We start from the raw sequence: 17,252 nt of genomic DNA, 5'->3' as shown, positions 1-17,252 counted from the left end.
AATCAGATTGTGAACGGTTATAAAATAAATTGAGTTTATTCAGCAATTGAGCTTTGGGTGATTTGGTGGGGGGATGAGAAAAAACAATTCACCACAAAAGGGAAAACCTATTTACTTGACAATTTCTACAATTGTGGTTCGGAGTTTGTAGTTTATGGCCTAAGTTGCCCATGCAATCTTATCTATGTGGGGCGCACGATACGCCCACTTAGGCAAAGATTCGGGGAACATAGAAGAAAAATAGAAGGTGGGAGGGACAAACATAGTGTCCCCCGCCATTTCTGTGAACACCATGCCAATTCCACTGAAGGTCTCGAGGTATGGGTTATTGAACAAATGCCAAAAAATTTACCCATAGCTGAAAGATTTCACAGATTATGTGAAAGAGAAACCTTCTGGATTTATTCTTTAGATGCACTAAATCCTGGTGGAATTAACGAAGAATTAGAGATATCCACCATCCTATAATAATACTGACTTAGAGTGAATATTAATATATATCTATGAAGTAAGAATTCTGCCATAACCTCTCCATATATCTAATATATATCTAATAGGCCCCCCCCATTAGTAATTGAGGTTCATTCTAACATAAAGTACCATTTTATAATAATATGTATATATATATGCTCCAATTTTAATTTATTTTATAATAATGATTTTTATTTAATTTATTATTAATTTTCATTAGTATTATTCTATCAGATAGTGCCATTGTGCATAAATGTGCCCATAATAATACTATTTATTTGTATATATTGCACATATACATGGTTTATTAAATTACAAATATTTAGCTCAGCACCACTACAGTTTATTTTAAATAGATGTATTTATTTATTTATATATTTGCCACAAGCAGTGATAGTAAGCATATCAATATCATTACATACATATTAATGTTTTATACCAATAATTAGTAGGCACATAATACCTATTTTTAATACAAACATATAGATCTTTCCGTCTGGCCCCTTCTTTTGTAACATCATCTGTATTTCCTATGTAATTACAACCATATCCATTAGGTGGCGGTGCCTTTAGAGCACTTAAATAGGCTGCAGTTTCCTGTATTCCCTAGCTTGAGAAAGGAGCGCGCTCGAGTGCGCATGCTCTGAAACGCGTCGCCTTACGGCAGTACAGCACATACTTTGGATGTGCGTTCCAGCGTCCCAGCCTCCCAATTGACTACTCGGCGGTGCCCAAGCCTCGTTCTGGATTAACACTGATACCGGAAGCTTCCACCACACGGACCAGCCGTCAGCAATAGAGGAATAAGACTGCGGACATAGGAGGACGCAATCCTGTATGACTATACTGAACTCCCCATGCCGGACTATCTAAGTTTTTAATGTGAGTGTTTTTAATGCTTATATAACATTAAATATACAGTTTACTAAGAGGCGCCTTTCCTGTTGTTTTTCCTTTGGTCATTAATAAAGACTGAGATCTGTCTTGAGCTGTCAGAGAGCGTGCTCTCAACACAGAAACCTCTGCCGCCTATAGAAGTATATAGTTACATAGTAGGTGAGGTTGAAAAAAGACACAAGTCCATCAAGTCCAACCTATGTGTGTGATTATGTGTCAGTATTGCATTGTATATCCCTGTATGTTGTGGTCATTCAGGTGCTTATCTAATAGTTTCTTGAAGCTATCAATGCTCCCCGCTGAGACCACCGCCTGTGGAAGGGAATTCCACATCCTTGCCGCTCTTACAGTAAAGAACCCTCTACGTAGTTTAAGGTTAAACCTCTTTTCTTCTAATTTTAATGAGTGGCCACGAGTCTTGGTAAACTCTCTTCTGCGAAAAAGTTTTATCCCTATTGTGGGGTCACCAGTCCGGTATTTGTAAATTGAAATCATATCCCCTCTCAAGCGTCTCTTCTCCAGAGAGAATAATATGCTTTACGTGAGCGGCAAAAGATTAATATCTGTTGCCAACGCATCAACATGGCCCTTCCAATGCACTAAAACACAGAATTAAACAGTCATGTTGTATTTTTGAAAACTACACAGCAGTGCTGAGATGGGAACATATACTATCTTCATTATGGGGAACCATAACATATGTATTTTAATATACCAGAACACATGCATTAAAATGTAACAGTGTAAAGGGCCCTTAGTGAGCCATAAATACATAGTTCCAATATTCCTGGCTCTTCTCTTTATATTCGAAACCACGGACCTTGTAGTGCATACAATCATGTGACCAAAGATTGCTTCCTTCTCGGAAGACGGAGCTGTCTTCAATTACTACATTGACATGGACTCCTGGGGGGGGTACATGCTTTTTTTTTAAGCAAGGGTATATTGGGTGAGAATGACTATGTCCAACTACCAGTCGTGCCTACAGTCAGACTGAAAAAAAGTGACACCCACATGCCCTTACCGATCTCATATTTAGTTCCAGAAACGTTTGCTGTGATGGCTCCATTTTTCCTCTTCTTTCTGATCTTTCTCCTGTTGGAGCCATTGGACTGATAAGGCAAAGCTGAACCTAAGGACAAGCTGGATGACGCATGGCGATCTTACAAACAAGAAATAAAATGCAGTTAGTTTTTTCATTTTTTAACCATTATGTCAATTACCTGGTACTTAGCCACTGAAAGGTGCAAGTTAAAGGGAACATGGAACAGATATGGGAGCTGCCATTGCTTAATTGTTTTTAAAACGGACCTTGCAGTAGGGTGTACATCTTCGAATTGATTTACTAAAACTGGAGAGTGAAAGTTTGGGGCAGCCCTGCATAGCAACCAATCAGCTTCCAGGTTTTACTGTCAAAGCGTAAAGCGGGACTTTACCCAAAAGGGGAAGTTCCAATTATTTACTTCCTTCCCCCCTCCTCTGCCACATTTGGCACTTTTTGGGGGGAGGGGGTACCTGGTTTTGACAGGTACCCGCTTTCACTTCCTGTCCTCCCCCTTCTTTCCCTGCAATCTTCTGGAACACATCACAGGTCCCAGAAGACTATGGGACCATTAGGAAGGCGCAGTGCGGCTCACACATCCACAGTAGGAAACTGTCTGTGAAGCTGCAAGGCTTCCCTTTCTGTTTTCCTTACTTGAGATGCCGGCACCTGTTCCTGAAGATTGAAGAATCAGCTCTGGTGAGGACATCGCTGGATCCCTGTACAGGTAAGTGTCCTTATATTAAAAGTCAGCAGCTACAGTACTTGTAGCTGCTGGCTTTTACGTTTTTTGGCAGTGCCTGGAGCTTTTCTTTAGGTGAGCAAGCTGAAGTTAGAAGCTGATTGGCTACCATGCACAGCTGCCCCAGATTTTGCCCCAGATTTAGCAAATCAGTATAAGTTTAAGTAAATTATAAAAGAAAAAAAAATTAGCAGAAGGGACAGTACAGTAAAACCTTGAATTGCGAGCATAATTTGTACCAGATACATGCTTGTAATCCAAAGCACTTGCATATCAAAGCAAATTTCCCCATAAGAAATAGTGGAAACTCAAATGATTCGTTCCACAACCATTTATTCATAGGTCCTTCAGTTTATAGTCCATATAAAAAGATTAAAGCAATGTGACCAGGTTGTGTAACCGTAAAATGTCCATCCACAAATGGAGGCCTCCACAAGGATTAGAAGCAAAATCAAGCAGGAGCTACAGAGTATAAAAGAGAAGAGAGGTTCCTCTAAGTGTAGCAATATGGTTACATTTAATGAAGGTACAACATTTAGCAACTCACATGGTTGATAATTAAAAGAGGCCCATCTAAATATGCAGGCATCGGGGGTACATCTGGCCACATAAATCATCCCCAGCACCGCCGGCTCTCAACGCTGTCAGTCTGCAATTGTGACCGGGAAGATTACACTGCAGTAGAACGATCTGAAAGCGAGACTTGATCCGCTCGTGGAGCGCAGAGTGGAAGGGATGACGTCGATGGCGGTGTGGAGGATGGTCTATGTGGACAGCTTTACCCCGGATACCTGAATACTTAGATGTGCCTGTTTTAATCATAAACCATGTGAGCTGCTAAATGTTGTATCTTCATTAAATGTAAACATATTGCTACACTTAGAGGCGCCTCTCTTCTCTTTTATACCCAGCTGTGATATGACGCTACTTGTATATCAAGACGTCGCTTGTATATCAAGTCAAATTTTATTCAAAAATTTTGCTTGTCTTGCAAAAAGCTCTTAAACCAAGTTACTCTCAAACCAAGGTTTTACTGTACTTAAATTTAATGAGAAGTGTCCCTTGTGCTGGTGCCAGCTGTCTTAGGTGAAATCTCAAGCCCTCTGCCTTTAGGTACTGCAGATGCTAATACGAGCACTGGACCTGTCACAGGACTAAGCCTGCCCTTTCTGCCCCCTTCTCCAATCATAGAGGATGTACTATAGCTTCTATGGATGAAAAGTGATCTATGAATTGAGGAGAGGGACCCTTCATTCATCAGCCCATCCTCCATTCATAGATCACTTTTCTTTCATGCAAGCTATAGTCCAGCTTCTATAAATGGTGGAGGTGGGCAGAACAGACTGGCAGGCATAGTTGGCATTTGTATTAACCTCTGCAGCACCAGAAGAGTACAGCTGCGGTATATTGGGGGAACTGAGCAGAGGAGTTTGGATTTTAATTATGACAGCTGGCACCAGTACAAAGGAGACTTTGCATTAAAAGTAAGTACTGTCCCTTGTGCTGATTTATGATTTACCTAAATATAGGCTTTAATGTTTTAGTTACAAAATAAGCCTGTAAAGAAAAAAGTAAGATTTTTTCTTAACAGGCTTCACAAATGAAGTAAATAAATACAAGTATAAACATCACACATAGGCCTTTGGATACCCAAAGACACTTCTTTTTGGGATGATATCTGGGGAATGGAGGGAAGGCAAAATCTCACCCCCTGCTCTGTTTAAATAGCCTCTTCTTGTGAGATTTCAGCTGCTTTATATTCCCCAAGATCTACCAGGAAGGAGCGTGACATCACTATTGTCTAGGCGCCACGGGCAGAAGACAGGGGGTAAAGTAAGTATAAATCTAACTTTTTTTTACCTGCAGGTACATTTTGGAACTACTAACATAAGATGTTTTTTAAAGTGGAAGGGGCCCTGATAAAATAAGCGGACCAAGTATTTTACTGCAAGGCCCACTTTAAGGTTACATGTTCTGGGGCTGTCAATCTGATTCTGCGTTCAATGGCAGGTTTGCTGGAGCTGATGTTACATGTAGATTCAAGCATATAAACACTTAACAAAATCCACAGTAACCACACCATTACAACGTATTTACGATTAGAGCCAGTAAGCACTGTTTGCAGGCTTCCTTCACAAAGGAGCTGTTGTCCTGAAATGCACAGCAAAATCTGACTCTCGAACTGACAGCTGGGACCTTCTGATTTCTCCGGCAGAACTGTTCTGGGATGGGAAGGGGAGATACATACAAGGTTGGAAAAGGGGGGGATTGGGAAGTTGGGACTTTAAATGAGGCTAGTATGGCTGGGTAGGACCATGTGCCTCCATCCCTGTCAACTAGGGCGAGACATACACTGAAGTGGCCAGGGCAGCAAAGTGTAGCAAAAAAGGTGGGACTTTAATTGAAGCTCATGGTGACAAAATGAACTAAGTGGTGGACGATAAAAAATTGTTTAATATTGCCCCTCCTTCCCCCGCCCGTCGTCTGACGTTCGGGGGATGGCCACGCTACCACTGCGCATCGACGTCACACACGCACGCCGGATGTGCGGCGTCTGTCGACGCGGCCCTTCCGGCGTTTGCTTTCCATCTGCGCGAGCGGTGGGAGGTTACAATCCGCCGCCGGCCGCCGGACAACCCTTTGCCTGTGCGTCGGCGTCTGGATGCCCCTCCCCTTACGCTCGCGTGTTGTGACGTTGGGGGCGGGTCCGTGGCGGCAGTATATGCGGGCAGCGGCCCTGGCGTGTTCCAGTGCTCCCTGAGCTCCCTGCTAGATAGGCTCCACACTTTGGTTGGATGGTTCGTCCTTTCCCTTCCATCAGGTACACTACCCAGTTTCTCCCCCTCTCTCTCCCTCCCATACACTGGGCGTTTTGGTGTTGACCTTCCACCATGGTCTCTCACCCTCACCCCTGGTTGACCACCAATCATCTTTTCTGCCCCTCCCCCTCTTATTCTCATTTTTTCACTTTCACATCCACATGTGTCTGTTTTGTTCACATTGTCCCACACTTATAGGTTTTTTTCATTTTTTCACACCAGGTGAGCCTGGGAGTGTTGGTCTGCTGTGTTCGTTGTCTGTGTTGCCTGCCGCTATTGGACGCGCTCTCTCGGTTCCCATTACTGACCATGGGCTGGCCCACTGACCTGGATGCCTTGTGTCCTGGTGTACATACCCAGTAAGTTTACATGCCCTACCCGGGTTTTGGGTGGAAGGTTACCCATACTCCCCCAACTGTGTTATTGAGTTTCTACGTATTTTCTATTACAGACAATTCGCATATCTGCTCCTGAAGAGCGGCTTTAAGCCGCGAAACACGTCGAGCTATTTGATGTTGTGAACTATTTATACACCTATTATGTTATGCAAGATTTTACATTTCTACCGATGAAGGATTTAAGAACTTTTGACTGTGCAGTTGCTACCTTTTGAAATGTTGTTACATTCTATGAACACTGGTGGACTCCCCAAAATTCTATCATTATTGTACAGGATTGTAAACATGTTGTTACCAGTTGTTGCTACTATAGAGTCTGGCACCTAGTCATGGGTGCAGCCTCATGTATGTGCAATTTTATGTTGGTTAAATATGTTTTTATGCAATATTAAACAATTTTTTATCGTCCACCACTTAGTTCATTTTGTCACCACGAGCTTCAATTAAAGTCCCACCTTTTTTGCTACACTTTGCTGCCCTGGCCGCTTCAGTGTATGTCTCGCCCGAGATACATACAAGGTCTTCAGTTTGCCACTCAGCAACCAATTGTCACATTGTAACTCCATGAGGAAACTTCAATACTAATATAGATGTTGGGCCCTGATGAAGGGGTAGACGTGTCGCCCATGAAATGCATTAGTTGTTTTTATATGACTTATTTACCAACAATTAAAAATATATTGGACTTGTTTTGTTCTGACCCGCCTTTCTGTATTTCTATGGTTTCAAATGAAGTCAAGTTTGCTATGCATATTGGGCAAAACAAGCACACTTTATAGCAATTAAATAAGCAGCAATGATACAAACCACATAAATCAAAACCAAACAGATAGCAATCCTATGCCTACCTACTGTACAGTATGTCTGTCTACTTTTGCCAACTTGGCTGCTAACCATCAGTTGTTTTAAGACAACTAAAGTTCAGCACTTGTTGCTGATATGTGTCTGCATGATGGTGACGGGTAAATTAGGTTGTAAGCTCCCCAGGTTAGGCACATAATTTGCTGAATGAAGTAAATAAATACATGCAAGCATAAACATCACACAAGGGCCTTATATTTTTAAAATAGATACCTAAATTAAGGCTGCATGTCCATAGCAACCAGTGAGAGAAAAGAGAACCTGGTTTCTATGGAAAAGTCGATCCCCTTGCATGCTATAATAAACAAGGCCGAGTATTGAATGTTTCTGCCAAAAATGTTTGAAATGAGTGAAATGCAAAAACACAAGATGTCGTACCAGACTCATTAGGCAAGGATGGCATGATGGCCAGTGAAACGGAAATGTAGAGTCAAAGGGACACAGTGGACATCCGTACCCAGCTCACATGAACCGCTCGTCATATCATCTCTGGAGATTTCCCAAATGGCATCACAAGATTACTTTAGGTGAAACCTAAACAAAAAAAAAACATGAGTTAGTGGCTTCAATCAGTGGCTTACCTGTAGCTGGTGGCTCCCATGGATGCCACATGTTCCAGTCTCCCAATTTACAGTAGGTTAGAAGTAAATTATAACTGTATGACTTTTAATTTGCTAAAGAGTCTATTTAGGGCCCTGGCTCCAAGGCTTGATGTGAATTTCGCATGTGTGAAGTGTAGGGATAGGTCTCCCGTCTGTCAGGGACAGTAATTAGTGGCAGGGAGAGGTTCCAGATGAGAAGGGAATGAGCAGGGGCATGCCATCCTTCCTGGAAGCCTCCCGATTTGGGTACAGACCGGCCAGGCCGGATTTCACCCCTCAAGACAGACCCTGTTGGTACCCCTGAAGCTTACTCTTCTCTACATCGCTCTATAAGTGTGCCCGGTCGGGTTGTCTTCCCACCAGGTAGTTGTTCTTTACTGGACTCTAACCTCAATAAAGTTCTGTTACTGCAACTGGACTCTGAATGTTTACTGCTGCTGCACCAAGCTGGACCTCCCCATAAGCAGATCTCCGTTTTCCCCACAAACCGTACTCCTCTATGCTCCAGAGGTGGACTGTTCCTCCTGCAGGGCCTATGGGTCCTGCAATTGTCTTGATGATGTCAGCAGCATATGACCACCAGAGAATAGAGGAGAAAAGGCTGCAGGGATTGGTCTTGCAGCACAGAGGAGCCTGCAGGAAGTGTAGGATTGGGTAGGTAAAACTGCTTTTCCCAGTCCTCTAGATGAAGACAAGCATACAACTCAGTTCCGCTTTAAGCTGCCAGGCCTCAGAACTAGACCAGGAGGGACTTCTGCTTTCAGGGCTTAATTACACAGGTGTTTTCTTTCCTTCCACGGTCCCATTAAACTGCTCTCCTCCATGCATAGCTGTAGCTGGGATGTAAGGAAACAGTAAGCTAATGGTGTAAATCAGTGGCGGCTGGTGTTCAAAATTTCTGGGGGGGGGGGGGGGGGGGGGCGCAAACGAACTGAAAAATTCTGAAAATACTGAAATAAAAACAACATCAATTGCAGACATTGTGCCATCAATTGCAGCCACTGTGCCATCAAATGCAGCCACTGTGCCCATCATATGCAGCCAATTGTGCCCAGAAAATGCAGTCACTGTGCCCATCATATGCAGCCAAATGTGCCCATAATATGGAGCCAAATGTGCCCATTATATGTAGCCAACTGTGCCCATAATATGCTGCCAACTGTGCCCATAATATGCAGCCTCTGTGCCCATCATATGCAAACTCTGTGCCAAACAAATGCAGCCAACTGTGCCCCATCAATTGCAGCCTCTGTGCCCATAATATGCAGCCACTGTGCCCAGCAGATGCAGTCAACCGTGCCCATCAATTGCAGCCATGGTGCCCATAATATGCAGTCACTATGCTCAGCAAATGCAGCCAACTGTGCCCCATCAATTGTAGCCTCTGTGCCAATAATATGCAGCCACTGTGCCCCCCTGTCCGCTGTCTGCCCAGCACTTACCCCATCGTGGTGGTGGGTCAGGCAGCGGGACAGGCGGCAAGCTGTGGGACTGGTAGCGCGGCGATGGCTCCTGTGTCTTCCGTGCGCGTCTTCTTCCTGTTTTGCTAGGTGGCCAATGGGATCACCTCTGCCTTCAGCCAGTTCATCAGTTGACCGATATTACATCTGTGCCTCCTGATTGGCTGAGAGGCGGTTCTGTGTTAGCAAAGCAAATATTAATTTGCTTTGCTAAAACACCTGGGTGGACTGCAAGCCCAATGGATTGCGCTCGCAGGTCACCTTTTTTGAAGCCTATTAGAGCCTATGGCTCTAATAAGGTGCTTCAAGAACACCCCCGCCGCTGTAATTCAGAGGCCCGGCGGCCGAAATGGGGCCGGACGCCTGAATAGGGGGTGGCTACAGCGCCCATGGATAGATTTAGGCAATGCATGAATCTATCCATACTACACAGAGGGGGTGGCTGGAGAGAGGGGGCAGCGCCCGTGCGTCCCCTTAATGGACGCACCGCCACTGGTAGCGTCTTTGTTTCTTTCAGATAGAATTGATTTTTTTTTTACTGTGATAGAGGAGGAAGTGCATTCTTCTGGAATCAGTTTGAAAGGCTTCAGAGAACAATTAAGGTGTATTTACAGTGTAAACACACCTTAATTGTTCTCTCCAGACTTTCAAAGTGATTCCGGAAGAATGCACTTCCTCCTTTATCACAATAAAAAAAAATCAATTCTACCTTAAAGAAACAAGTACGCTACTCTGATACAAGACGAGTTTCCTTTTCCCACCCATAAACCTCCTCTTTAATTGACTAGGTTCGGTCATAAATCCAGAGCGGGCAGAAGGCCACTCTGTTCCATTGGATGGAGCAGGACTGCAGTGCAGTACAAACATCAATACCTTAGGAAGTCCTGTTCAAGAGAGTCCGGGGGCTCTGAGATCATTCTTCGTAACAACGTTCATCTTAAGTGCCCATACACAACTTTCATTTTATTTTATATCATAGCAACATATTCCACCGCACTTTACGGAGGACACCAAGCCAATGATATCAGTTTCTGCCTGAGCTCACTAACTCATTTCTATAACACAGACACACACTAAGGTCAATTCTGGGTCAACAAAAGCAAGCCATTAGATCAGTTGTCTCCAAATTGTGGCCCAGGGGTCGGATGCGGCCCCTTGTTTGCTTTTATCTGGCCCTTGGGGTGCTACTCCTCCCACTCATAAGAGACACTATTCCTCCCACTGACACGAAAAATGGGACACTGATCCTACCACAAATACCAGAAATGGGCACTATTCCTCCCTACATTATCAAAGATGGGGCACTGTTTGCTGCCACTAACTCCAAGAAAATTTCTACTCCCACTGGCTACAGTCCAGCCCCAATAAAGTCTGAAGGACAGTCAACTGGCCCTTTGTTTATAATTCCGATACTGCCCAAACTAGAACCTGTCTAGGGGAGGAGCTGGGCCAGCCTAAAGCAAAACTAAACCCTCCTAAACTTTACAGCCAAGGATGCTGCCATCTTAAAACAAAAAACAGACGGAGAATACCACCGAACCGCGCAGATGGGATAATTGATAAATTAATAGCGTGAAATTTACATGAGAGCAGCACGTTATATGAAAAGTAAATGAAAAAATAATTAACAAGTTAATTAAAACCGCGCTCACTATAAAGTGCAAGTGCAAAAAATAATTAATCTCTTAACACAAAAGCTAATAATATCTGAAATCATAAATAAATTCTCGACTAAAGTCCAAACATGAAACACCAACACAGGTGTTTCATAGCGTGTGTTCAAAAAGTATATATAGATCCAAATCAAAAGGTCAAAAATGTGAAGTGGTGTTCAAAATGAGCAAACAAAAGCTGGATGACTTCTGGATAAAATCTTCCTAATACTCGGCAGTCATCTGAGGGGTTAATCTTCCACCACCAACACCGGTCACACAGTCTACTCACCAGAATGTAGTGACTCCCATTACAGGAGTCAAAAACGCTGTATGGAAAATGCCAGATGGAATCTCACAACCGCGGCTTGATCCAAATGCTGTGTAGTTAGAGATGCTGTGACCTGCCTGGACGCTGGATGGGCTTGTTTGTGGAACCCTCAATGCAGGATTGGTCATAAAAAACCATCAATGCCATAAATTGGGAAAAAATATATTGAATGTTCCCATAGTGTATGTCAAATATTTATTAAAAGCGTAATAACAACAAAGTAAGAAACCGCATAAGTTTCATCAGGTTTGTGCAGACAATCTTTACACAAACAAACGTCGCTGGTGCTACAGCTGCATGGCAAAGGCGGAAGTGACGTGTCATGCTCAGTATACCCTACCGGTTTCGTCAGTAACGCTGGGAACATTCTATATATTTTCTCCCAATTTATGGTATTGATGGTTTTTTATGAGCAATCCCAAGATCTGAATCTCCAGTTTTAGTAAATCAACCCCATGGATATTTTAGAATAGCAGTTGCACATTGCACTTTACCAATTTCTTCCAGCCGATTATACACATATATGTGGCCTCACAGAAGTGGGTCTTTTTCCGTGGGGCCGCATATATGCGTATCTCTCTTTGTGCTGGGAGCACGATGCACAGTGCGTTCCCAGCAAAGAGATCTGTTCTCACCAGGAACTCCAAGTCTCGTACTAATGATCGGGACCCAGGAATCTCAGCTCCCGGTCACCTGATCGCCTCTGATTGGTTATCACAGTGATCAGTCACTGTGAGCCCGCCCCTGTGTTTATTTCCTCTTCTGAATGGAAAGGAAGATACATTGTATCTTCCTCACCTTGCAGGAGATGAGGCTGTAATATAAATTTTAAAAAGTGTGTAGAAAATAAATAAATAAAAAATAACAAAAAAAAAAAATAACAAGATCAAGGTTTACTAGGGTTGGTATTAGGGTCAGGGTCAAAGGTCACAGTCAGCATATTTTGGGTAGAGTTAAAAAAATAATAATAATTAGTATCAATGTCAGTGTGTTTTAGAAAGGATAAAAAAAAAATGCAAAATAAGCACCATTGTTTCTGGGCCCTACTACGGGTACAAACAACAACTAACACATACTGTATGTGGTATAGCTGCAATCATCAGAAGCAAGAGAATTTATTTTCTTTGGTGGTAAGTTATGGTAATATATATATAATAAACCTCGCGCTAGAAAAAAAACAGACTGTTGCACTTTTTACAATCCTGAATACAGGATACAATAATCTCAAGTGGAAAAAAAAAAAAAAAGGTTGCGCTGTCTGATGACAATCGGGAATTAATCCCAACCAGTGACTCATTAACAATTAATCAACCCAATGTGTATAAACACAATAATAAATCATACGTAAAATACATAGGTGCAAATATATTATAAGAATAAATCATAAATAACTATTTATTCTTTTGATATATTTGCACATATGTATTTTACGTATGATTTATTATTGTGTTTACACATATTGGGTTAATTGTTGATTGTTTTTGGGAGTAATTCCTGATTATCATCAGACAGCGCAACCTTTTTTCTTTTTGTACTGGAAAATATGGTAATAGCAAAAAATATACAGCAACATTTTTAAAAAATGTGTTTTTTTTACTATTTTGGGCCATTTTTTCTTTGATAATAAAAGAAAAATTAGGAGATGTCTGTTACCATTTACCACCAAAAGAAAGCCCAATTTGTCCTGAAAAAAAACAAGGTATTTGATACACAAAGCAGCTGTGATAATATGTACAGTTTTAATAACACATGTCAAAGTTACAAAATTGTGCTCAGCCATTTACACAGTGGCGGCTGGTGTTTTTTTGTTGTTTTTTTTTTGAGGGGGGCAAACAACCCCCTGACTCGCTGTCTGCCGGTGTTTCATCCGGTTGGGTGAGCCGTCAGAATTTGTAACGGAAGTGGCGCTCCGTCGCCGCCATCTTGCTACACCCCGCACTCGTTCACAGTAAGGATACAGTGAGAAGGTGGCAAGCGGACGTCTTGTTAGACACACAGGGAGTCATGAATTTAAATACTTATTTTTAATAGTAACCTGAGCTTATACTGTATAGTGAAATACAGTATTTAAAAATCCGTCTGACTGTTTAGATGTTGTATTTTAAAAGGAGCAGCAAGCCTGGTGATCTCACAGGTTTTCTAATCTGACAGAAGTTCGCTGCTTTTAAAATTCAACATAAAAACAGTCTGGGGGATTGGAAAATATCTGAATTTCACTATATAAGCTCAGTTTACTGTTAAAAATAAGTGTGAAATACAAGACTCCGGCGGGTGTAACAAGATGTCTGCTTGCCACCTTCTCATTGTATCCTTACTGTGGACGGGTGCGGGGTGTAACAAGATGGCGGCGACGGGGCGTCACTTCCATTACAAATTATGACGGGTCGCCTAATCTAACAAAACACCGGTCGGTCCGGCACTTACCCCATCTAGGTGGCAGGTGGCGGGCATCAGGCAGCGGCTCCTGTGTCCTTTCCTCTATCACGGCAGCCGTGCGTCTCCTCCCCTCCTCCTAGGCATCCAATAGGATCGCCTATCCTTTCAGCTAACGGGTGAGGGGTCTCAAGACCCGCTTCCTGATTGGCCGGGAGGAGGATCAGTGTAAGACACCTTTCACACTGAGGCGCTTTTCAGGCACTTTCACGCTAAAAAAAAGCACCTGAAGCTCACGAAAACCTATTTCCATTAAAATTAATGAATGCTTTAACACTGGGGCAGTGTACTGGCAGGACAGTAAAAAAAGCCCCTCTCCATTGAAATTAATTGAAAGCTCTTCAAAAGCGCCTGAAAAACTCTTCAAAAGCACTCAGTGTTTTACTGGCAGTTTAGAAGCGCCTCAGTGTGAAAGGGGTCTTACAATAGCTAATATTAATTTGCTATTGTAAAACACCTGGGTGGGCTCTGATCGCATTCTCTGCACCCCAAGCCCACCCTATTTTTAAGCCTATTAGAGCCTCTGGCTCTGAACAGGTGCTTCAACCCCCCCCCCCCTCCCATTGGAATCCATGCATCCGGCATCTTGCAAGGGGCCGGGCGCATGGATAAGGGGGGCATCGTCTGTGCGCCCTTAATGGACGGGCCACCCCTGCATTTACATTTAGTTTACCCTTAGGCGGGAAGGGGTTAAGCTACTTAGATGATGTTCTCCTATTTACTTATGATCACAGTCTGGATTATTGATTTTTTTTTTATGCATTTATTTTGATTGGGTATTATATTAAATAATATTTTGGGATCAGCGCAGCACTTAATGTTTTTATACTGGGTAGACTTAATAGCCAGCATTTTTAGAAGGGTCAGCGATGGTACCCGTAATTCTCTCGCCAGGCACCAGGACATCTCTTGGGCAGGAAGTGGGGGTTTATCATATTATTGATCGTTGTGTTTCACCATATAGGATGCCTGCGGACAACCTCTTATTAGTGATACAGCTGCTGGATAACAAATCTATCAGGATTGAGGATTCTGACACTCGCTGCCACCCCAGGGAGGTGATCATGAGATCGGGCCTGGTATCGCTGCAGAAGCGATTTCTAATTCCAGCGTTCCTCACACAGAACCCTCCATTGTCCCGGCATACATATATTTGTGAGAGGCTCTTATGTGCTGTCCATCAGTGCCCGATGCCACAAACATTTCCGTCACCCTCGCTGAGATCCATTCATCTAATTATCCCGCGGAGGATAATGCAGATTTGTGGTGTCAGCCTCCTTCTCCAGCACTGGAAGAGACAGCTGTGGGTAAGGAGCTAGCAACATACTGGCCGCTAATCTACTGCCAACCTGACCGCTTGCATTCATTGAAGCTGAATGTGTCACATCTGAGGACAGATTGCAGTTTTGTGGGACAAACAGAAAGAACTTGTTCTTTAACGCTGAACTCCGGGCACAAAAAAAATGTTTTATTTAAATATATTGCTCAATAACCACAAAGGATATAAATCTACTTTGTGTGCTCTAAATGCCTTTTCCAAACCCAGATATTACCTTGTAAAAGTAGCAGTGACATCATGCTGTACATAGTCTGTGCAGGGTGCAGAGCTGTGGGAGGGACCCAGCGGCTCTCCGCCCCGCTACAGGCTGCCTGCAGGAGGGGGCGGAGGCAAGTTAGCTAAAGTTACACTCTGCAGAACTCCCTGCTGATTGGAGGGAAGGCACACACCTACCTCCACACAGCACGCAGGAACAGGGCTATGGCTGTGAATCACAGGCTGTGTGCTGGAGCTCTCTCCCCTGCCACAATTTTTTTCTCTGGGTGTCAGAAAAACTTATCGGAAGTGGCTCATGCAGATAGCAGCTAGAAAGGAATTTGCCCCAACGTGGACTTGATAGGCAGGTAAGGGGAGTGTGAAAAAGTATTACAAAGGTATCCTTTGTAATACTTTTTCATATTCCCCTTATCTGCCTATAAATTCCATGTTGGGGCAATTTCCTTTCTAGTTGCATATTTGGATGTTGTTGGCGGGTATATTGGGGTTTTTCAGTGGTTCACTAGCTCCCCCCCTTCACATGCTTATAGCAGAGGAACAAGGCAGCAAAGAGAAATTACACTTGTGCTCTGGATTGGGACATGTACACACCATACAGGGATATGCTTTGTTCATATTTCATGTCTGAGGTTTACAACCACTTTTTTAGGAGGAACTGCAGTCTGCTCACATAATTTGTAATAAAAACATCTTTGCCATTCTGAAGCTTCCCTCCAACCACTTTGCATATTATTTTCTATACACTGTGATATGGTACTTGCCAAATATGTTGCAGAAATCTCCATCCACTGAGTCTGGCTGCAGCCATTTTAACTGTGGGCAGCTGAAGCTGTTGCCTGTTCACTTCCTGGATTTACACAGACACACAGAGGCACACCTCCAATTCTGCAGCTCTCATTGGCCCTCTTATGACTCATCGCCCCTCCCTTCCTGGCAAACTTGAGAGAGCAAGAGCAAGAGAGAGAGAGAGCTGTGCATAATGTCATAAGCCTAGGCTAATTACCAGACAAGAAACAGGAAATGGGCTGAAAAAAAATGTTTTACTATCCAAAGTTAAAACAACAAGGGAAGAAGATTTAATAGATGGAAAGTTGAAAAAATGACTGAAGTTGTGCTTTAAAGCAGGTATAGATGAACGAAGAGATCTGGACAGTCGCACACCGGAATAAATTATGTTCGTCTTTATTCGTAAAACAGGATCATGGGGTACACAGGGCACCACCGTGGGATGGTACAGAACAACACTGACGCGTTTCACACTTACATTAAGTGCTTACTCATGAGTAAGCACTTAATGTAAGTGTGAAACATGTCAGCTGTTGCTCTGTACCATCCCACAGTGGTGCCCTGTGTACCCCATGATCCTGTTTTACGATTAAAGACAAACGTAATTCATTCCGGCGTGCGGCTGTCCAGATCTCTTCGTTTATCTATAGCTGCATTAGCAATTGCCAGCACCTGGGGCTCTCTTTTCCCTGGGGGTGGAGGACACATACACCTTGGTTTGGATCATCCTGAGCGGTGGTGAATATATTGTGCTTTAAAGTAGTTGTATGCCCTGGAAAAAAAAAAAAAATTGTAAGGCAAAGACATAATGAGCTAGTATGCACCACATACTAGCTCATTATGAAATACATACCTTAGAACGAAGTGCCCGCACCGCCTCCCGGTCACCGCTGAGGGGGCTGACATGTTCCCTCAGCATTTCTTCTGGGTTCACGGATCCGGCGCTGTGAGTGGCCGGAACCGCGATGACATCACTCCCGCACAAGCGGGAGTCCCGGTTCTGGCAAGGTCCAGCAGCATCTGCCAGACCTTCAGAGCGCATTCACCACTGACCGCAACGGCTGCATACAAGGTGAATATCTCCTAAGCTGTACAGGTTTAGGAGATATTTTTTTTTCCCTACAGGTAAGCCTTATTATAGGCTCACCTGTAGGTAAAAATGTGCAATCAGGGTATACAACCGCTTTCAGTAAAAGGTTTATA

General features: G+C 43.3%; 1 protein-coding gene across 2 annotated transcripts in view; it reads right to left on the bottom strand.

Annotated features, from left to right (window-relative positions):
- The window catches only part of TTLL7 (tubulin tyrosine ligase like 7), a 302,305-nt gene that overhangs the window by 242,034 nt on the left and 43,019 nt on the right, over nucleotides 1-17,252 (bottom strand). Inside the window, exons 2-3 of one of the 2 annotated variants that reach the window (XM_073593653.1) lie at nucleotides 7,688-7,764; nucleotides 2,393-2,530 (exon numbers count right to left, since the gene is read on the bottom strand). In XM_073593653.1, coding sequence (XP_073449754.1) covers nucleotides 2,393-2,530; nucleotides 7,688-7,712 — 163 coding nt within the window. In that variant the 5' untranslated portion in view covers nucleotides 7,713-7,764. Of the gene's footprint in view, nucleotides 1-2,392; nucleotides 2,531-7,608; nucleotides 7,765-17,252 lie in introns of both variants that reach the window. The other variant, XM_073593652.1, reaches the window with a different exon arrangement.

This window comes from Aquarana catesbeiana, linkage group LG07, assembly GCF_042186555.1.
Source record: "Aquarana catesbeiana isolate 2022-GZ linkage group LG07, ASM4218655v1, whole genome shotgun sequence".
Lineage (NCBI taxonomy): Eukaryota > Metazoa > Chordata > Amphibia > Anura > Ranidae > Aquarana > Aquarana catesbeiana.
The sequence above is the reverse complement of the archived record's forward strand: the minus strand, read 5'-3'. Positions and strand labels throughout refer to the sequence as shown.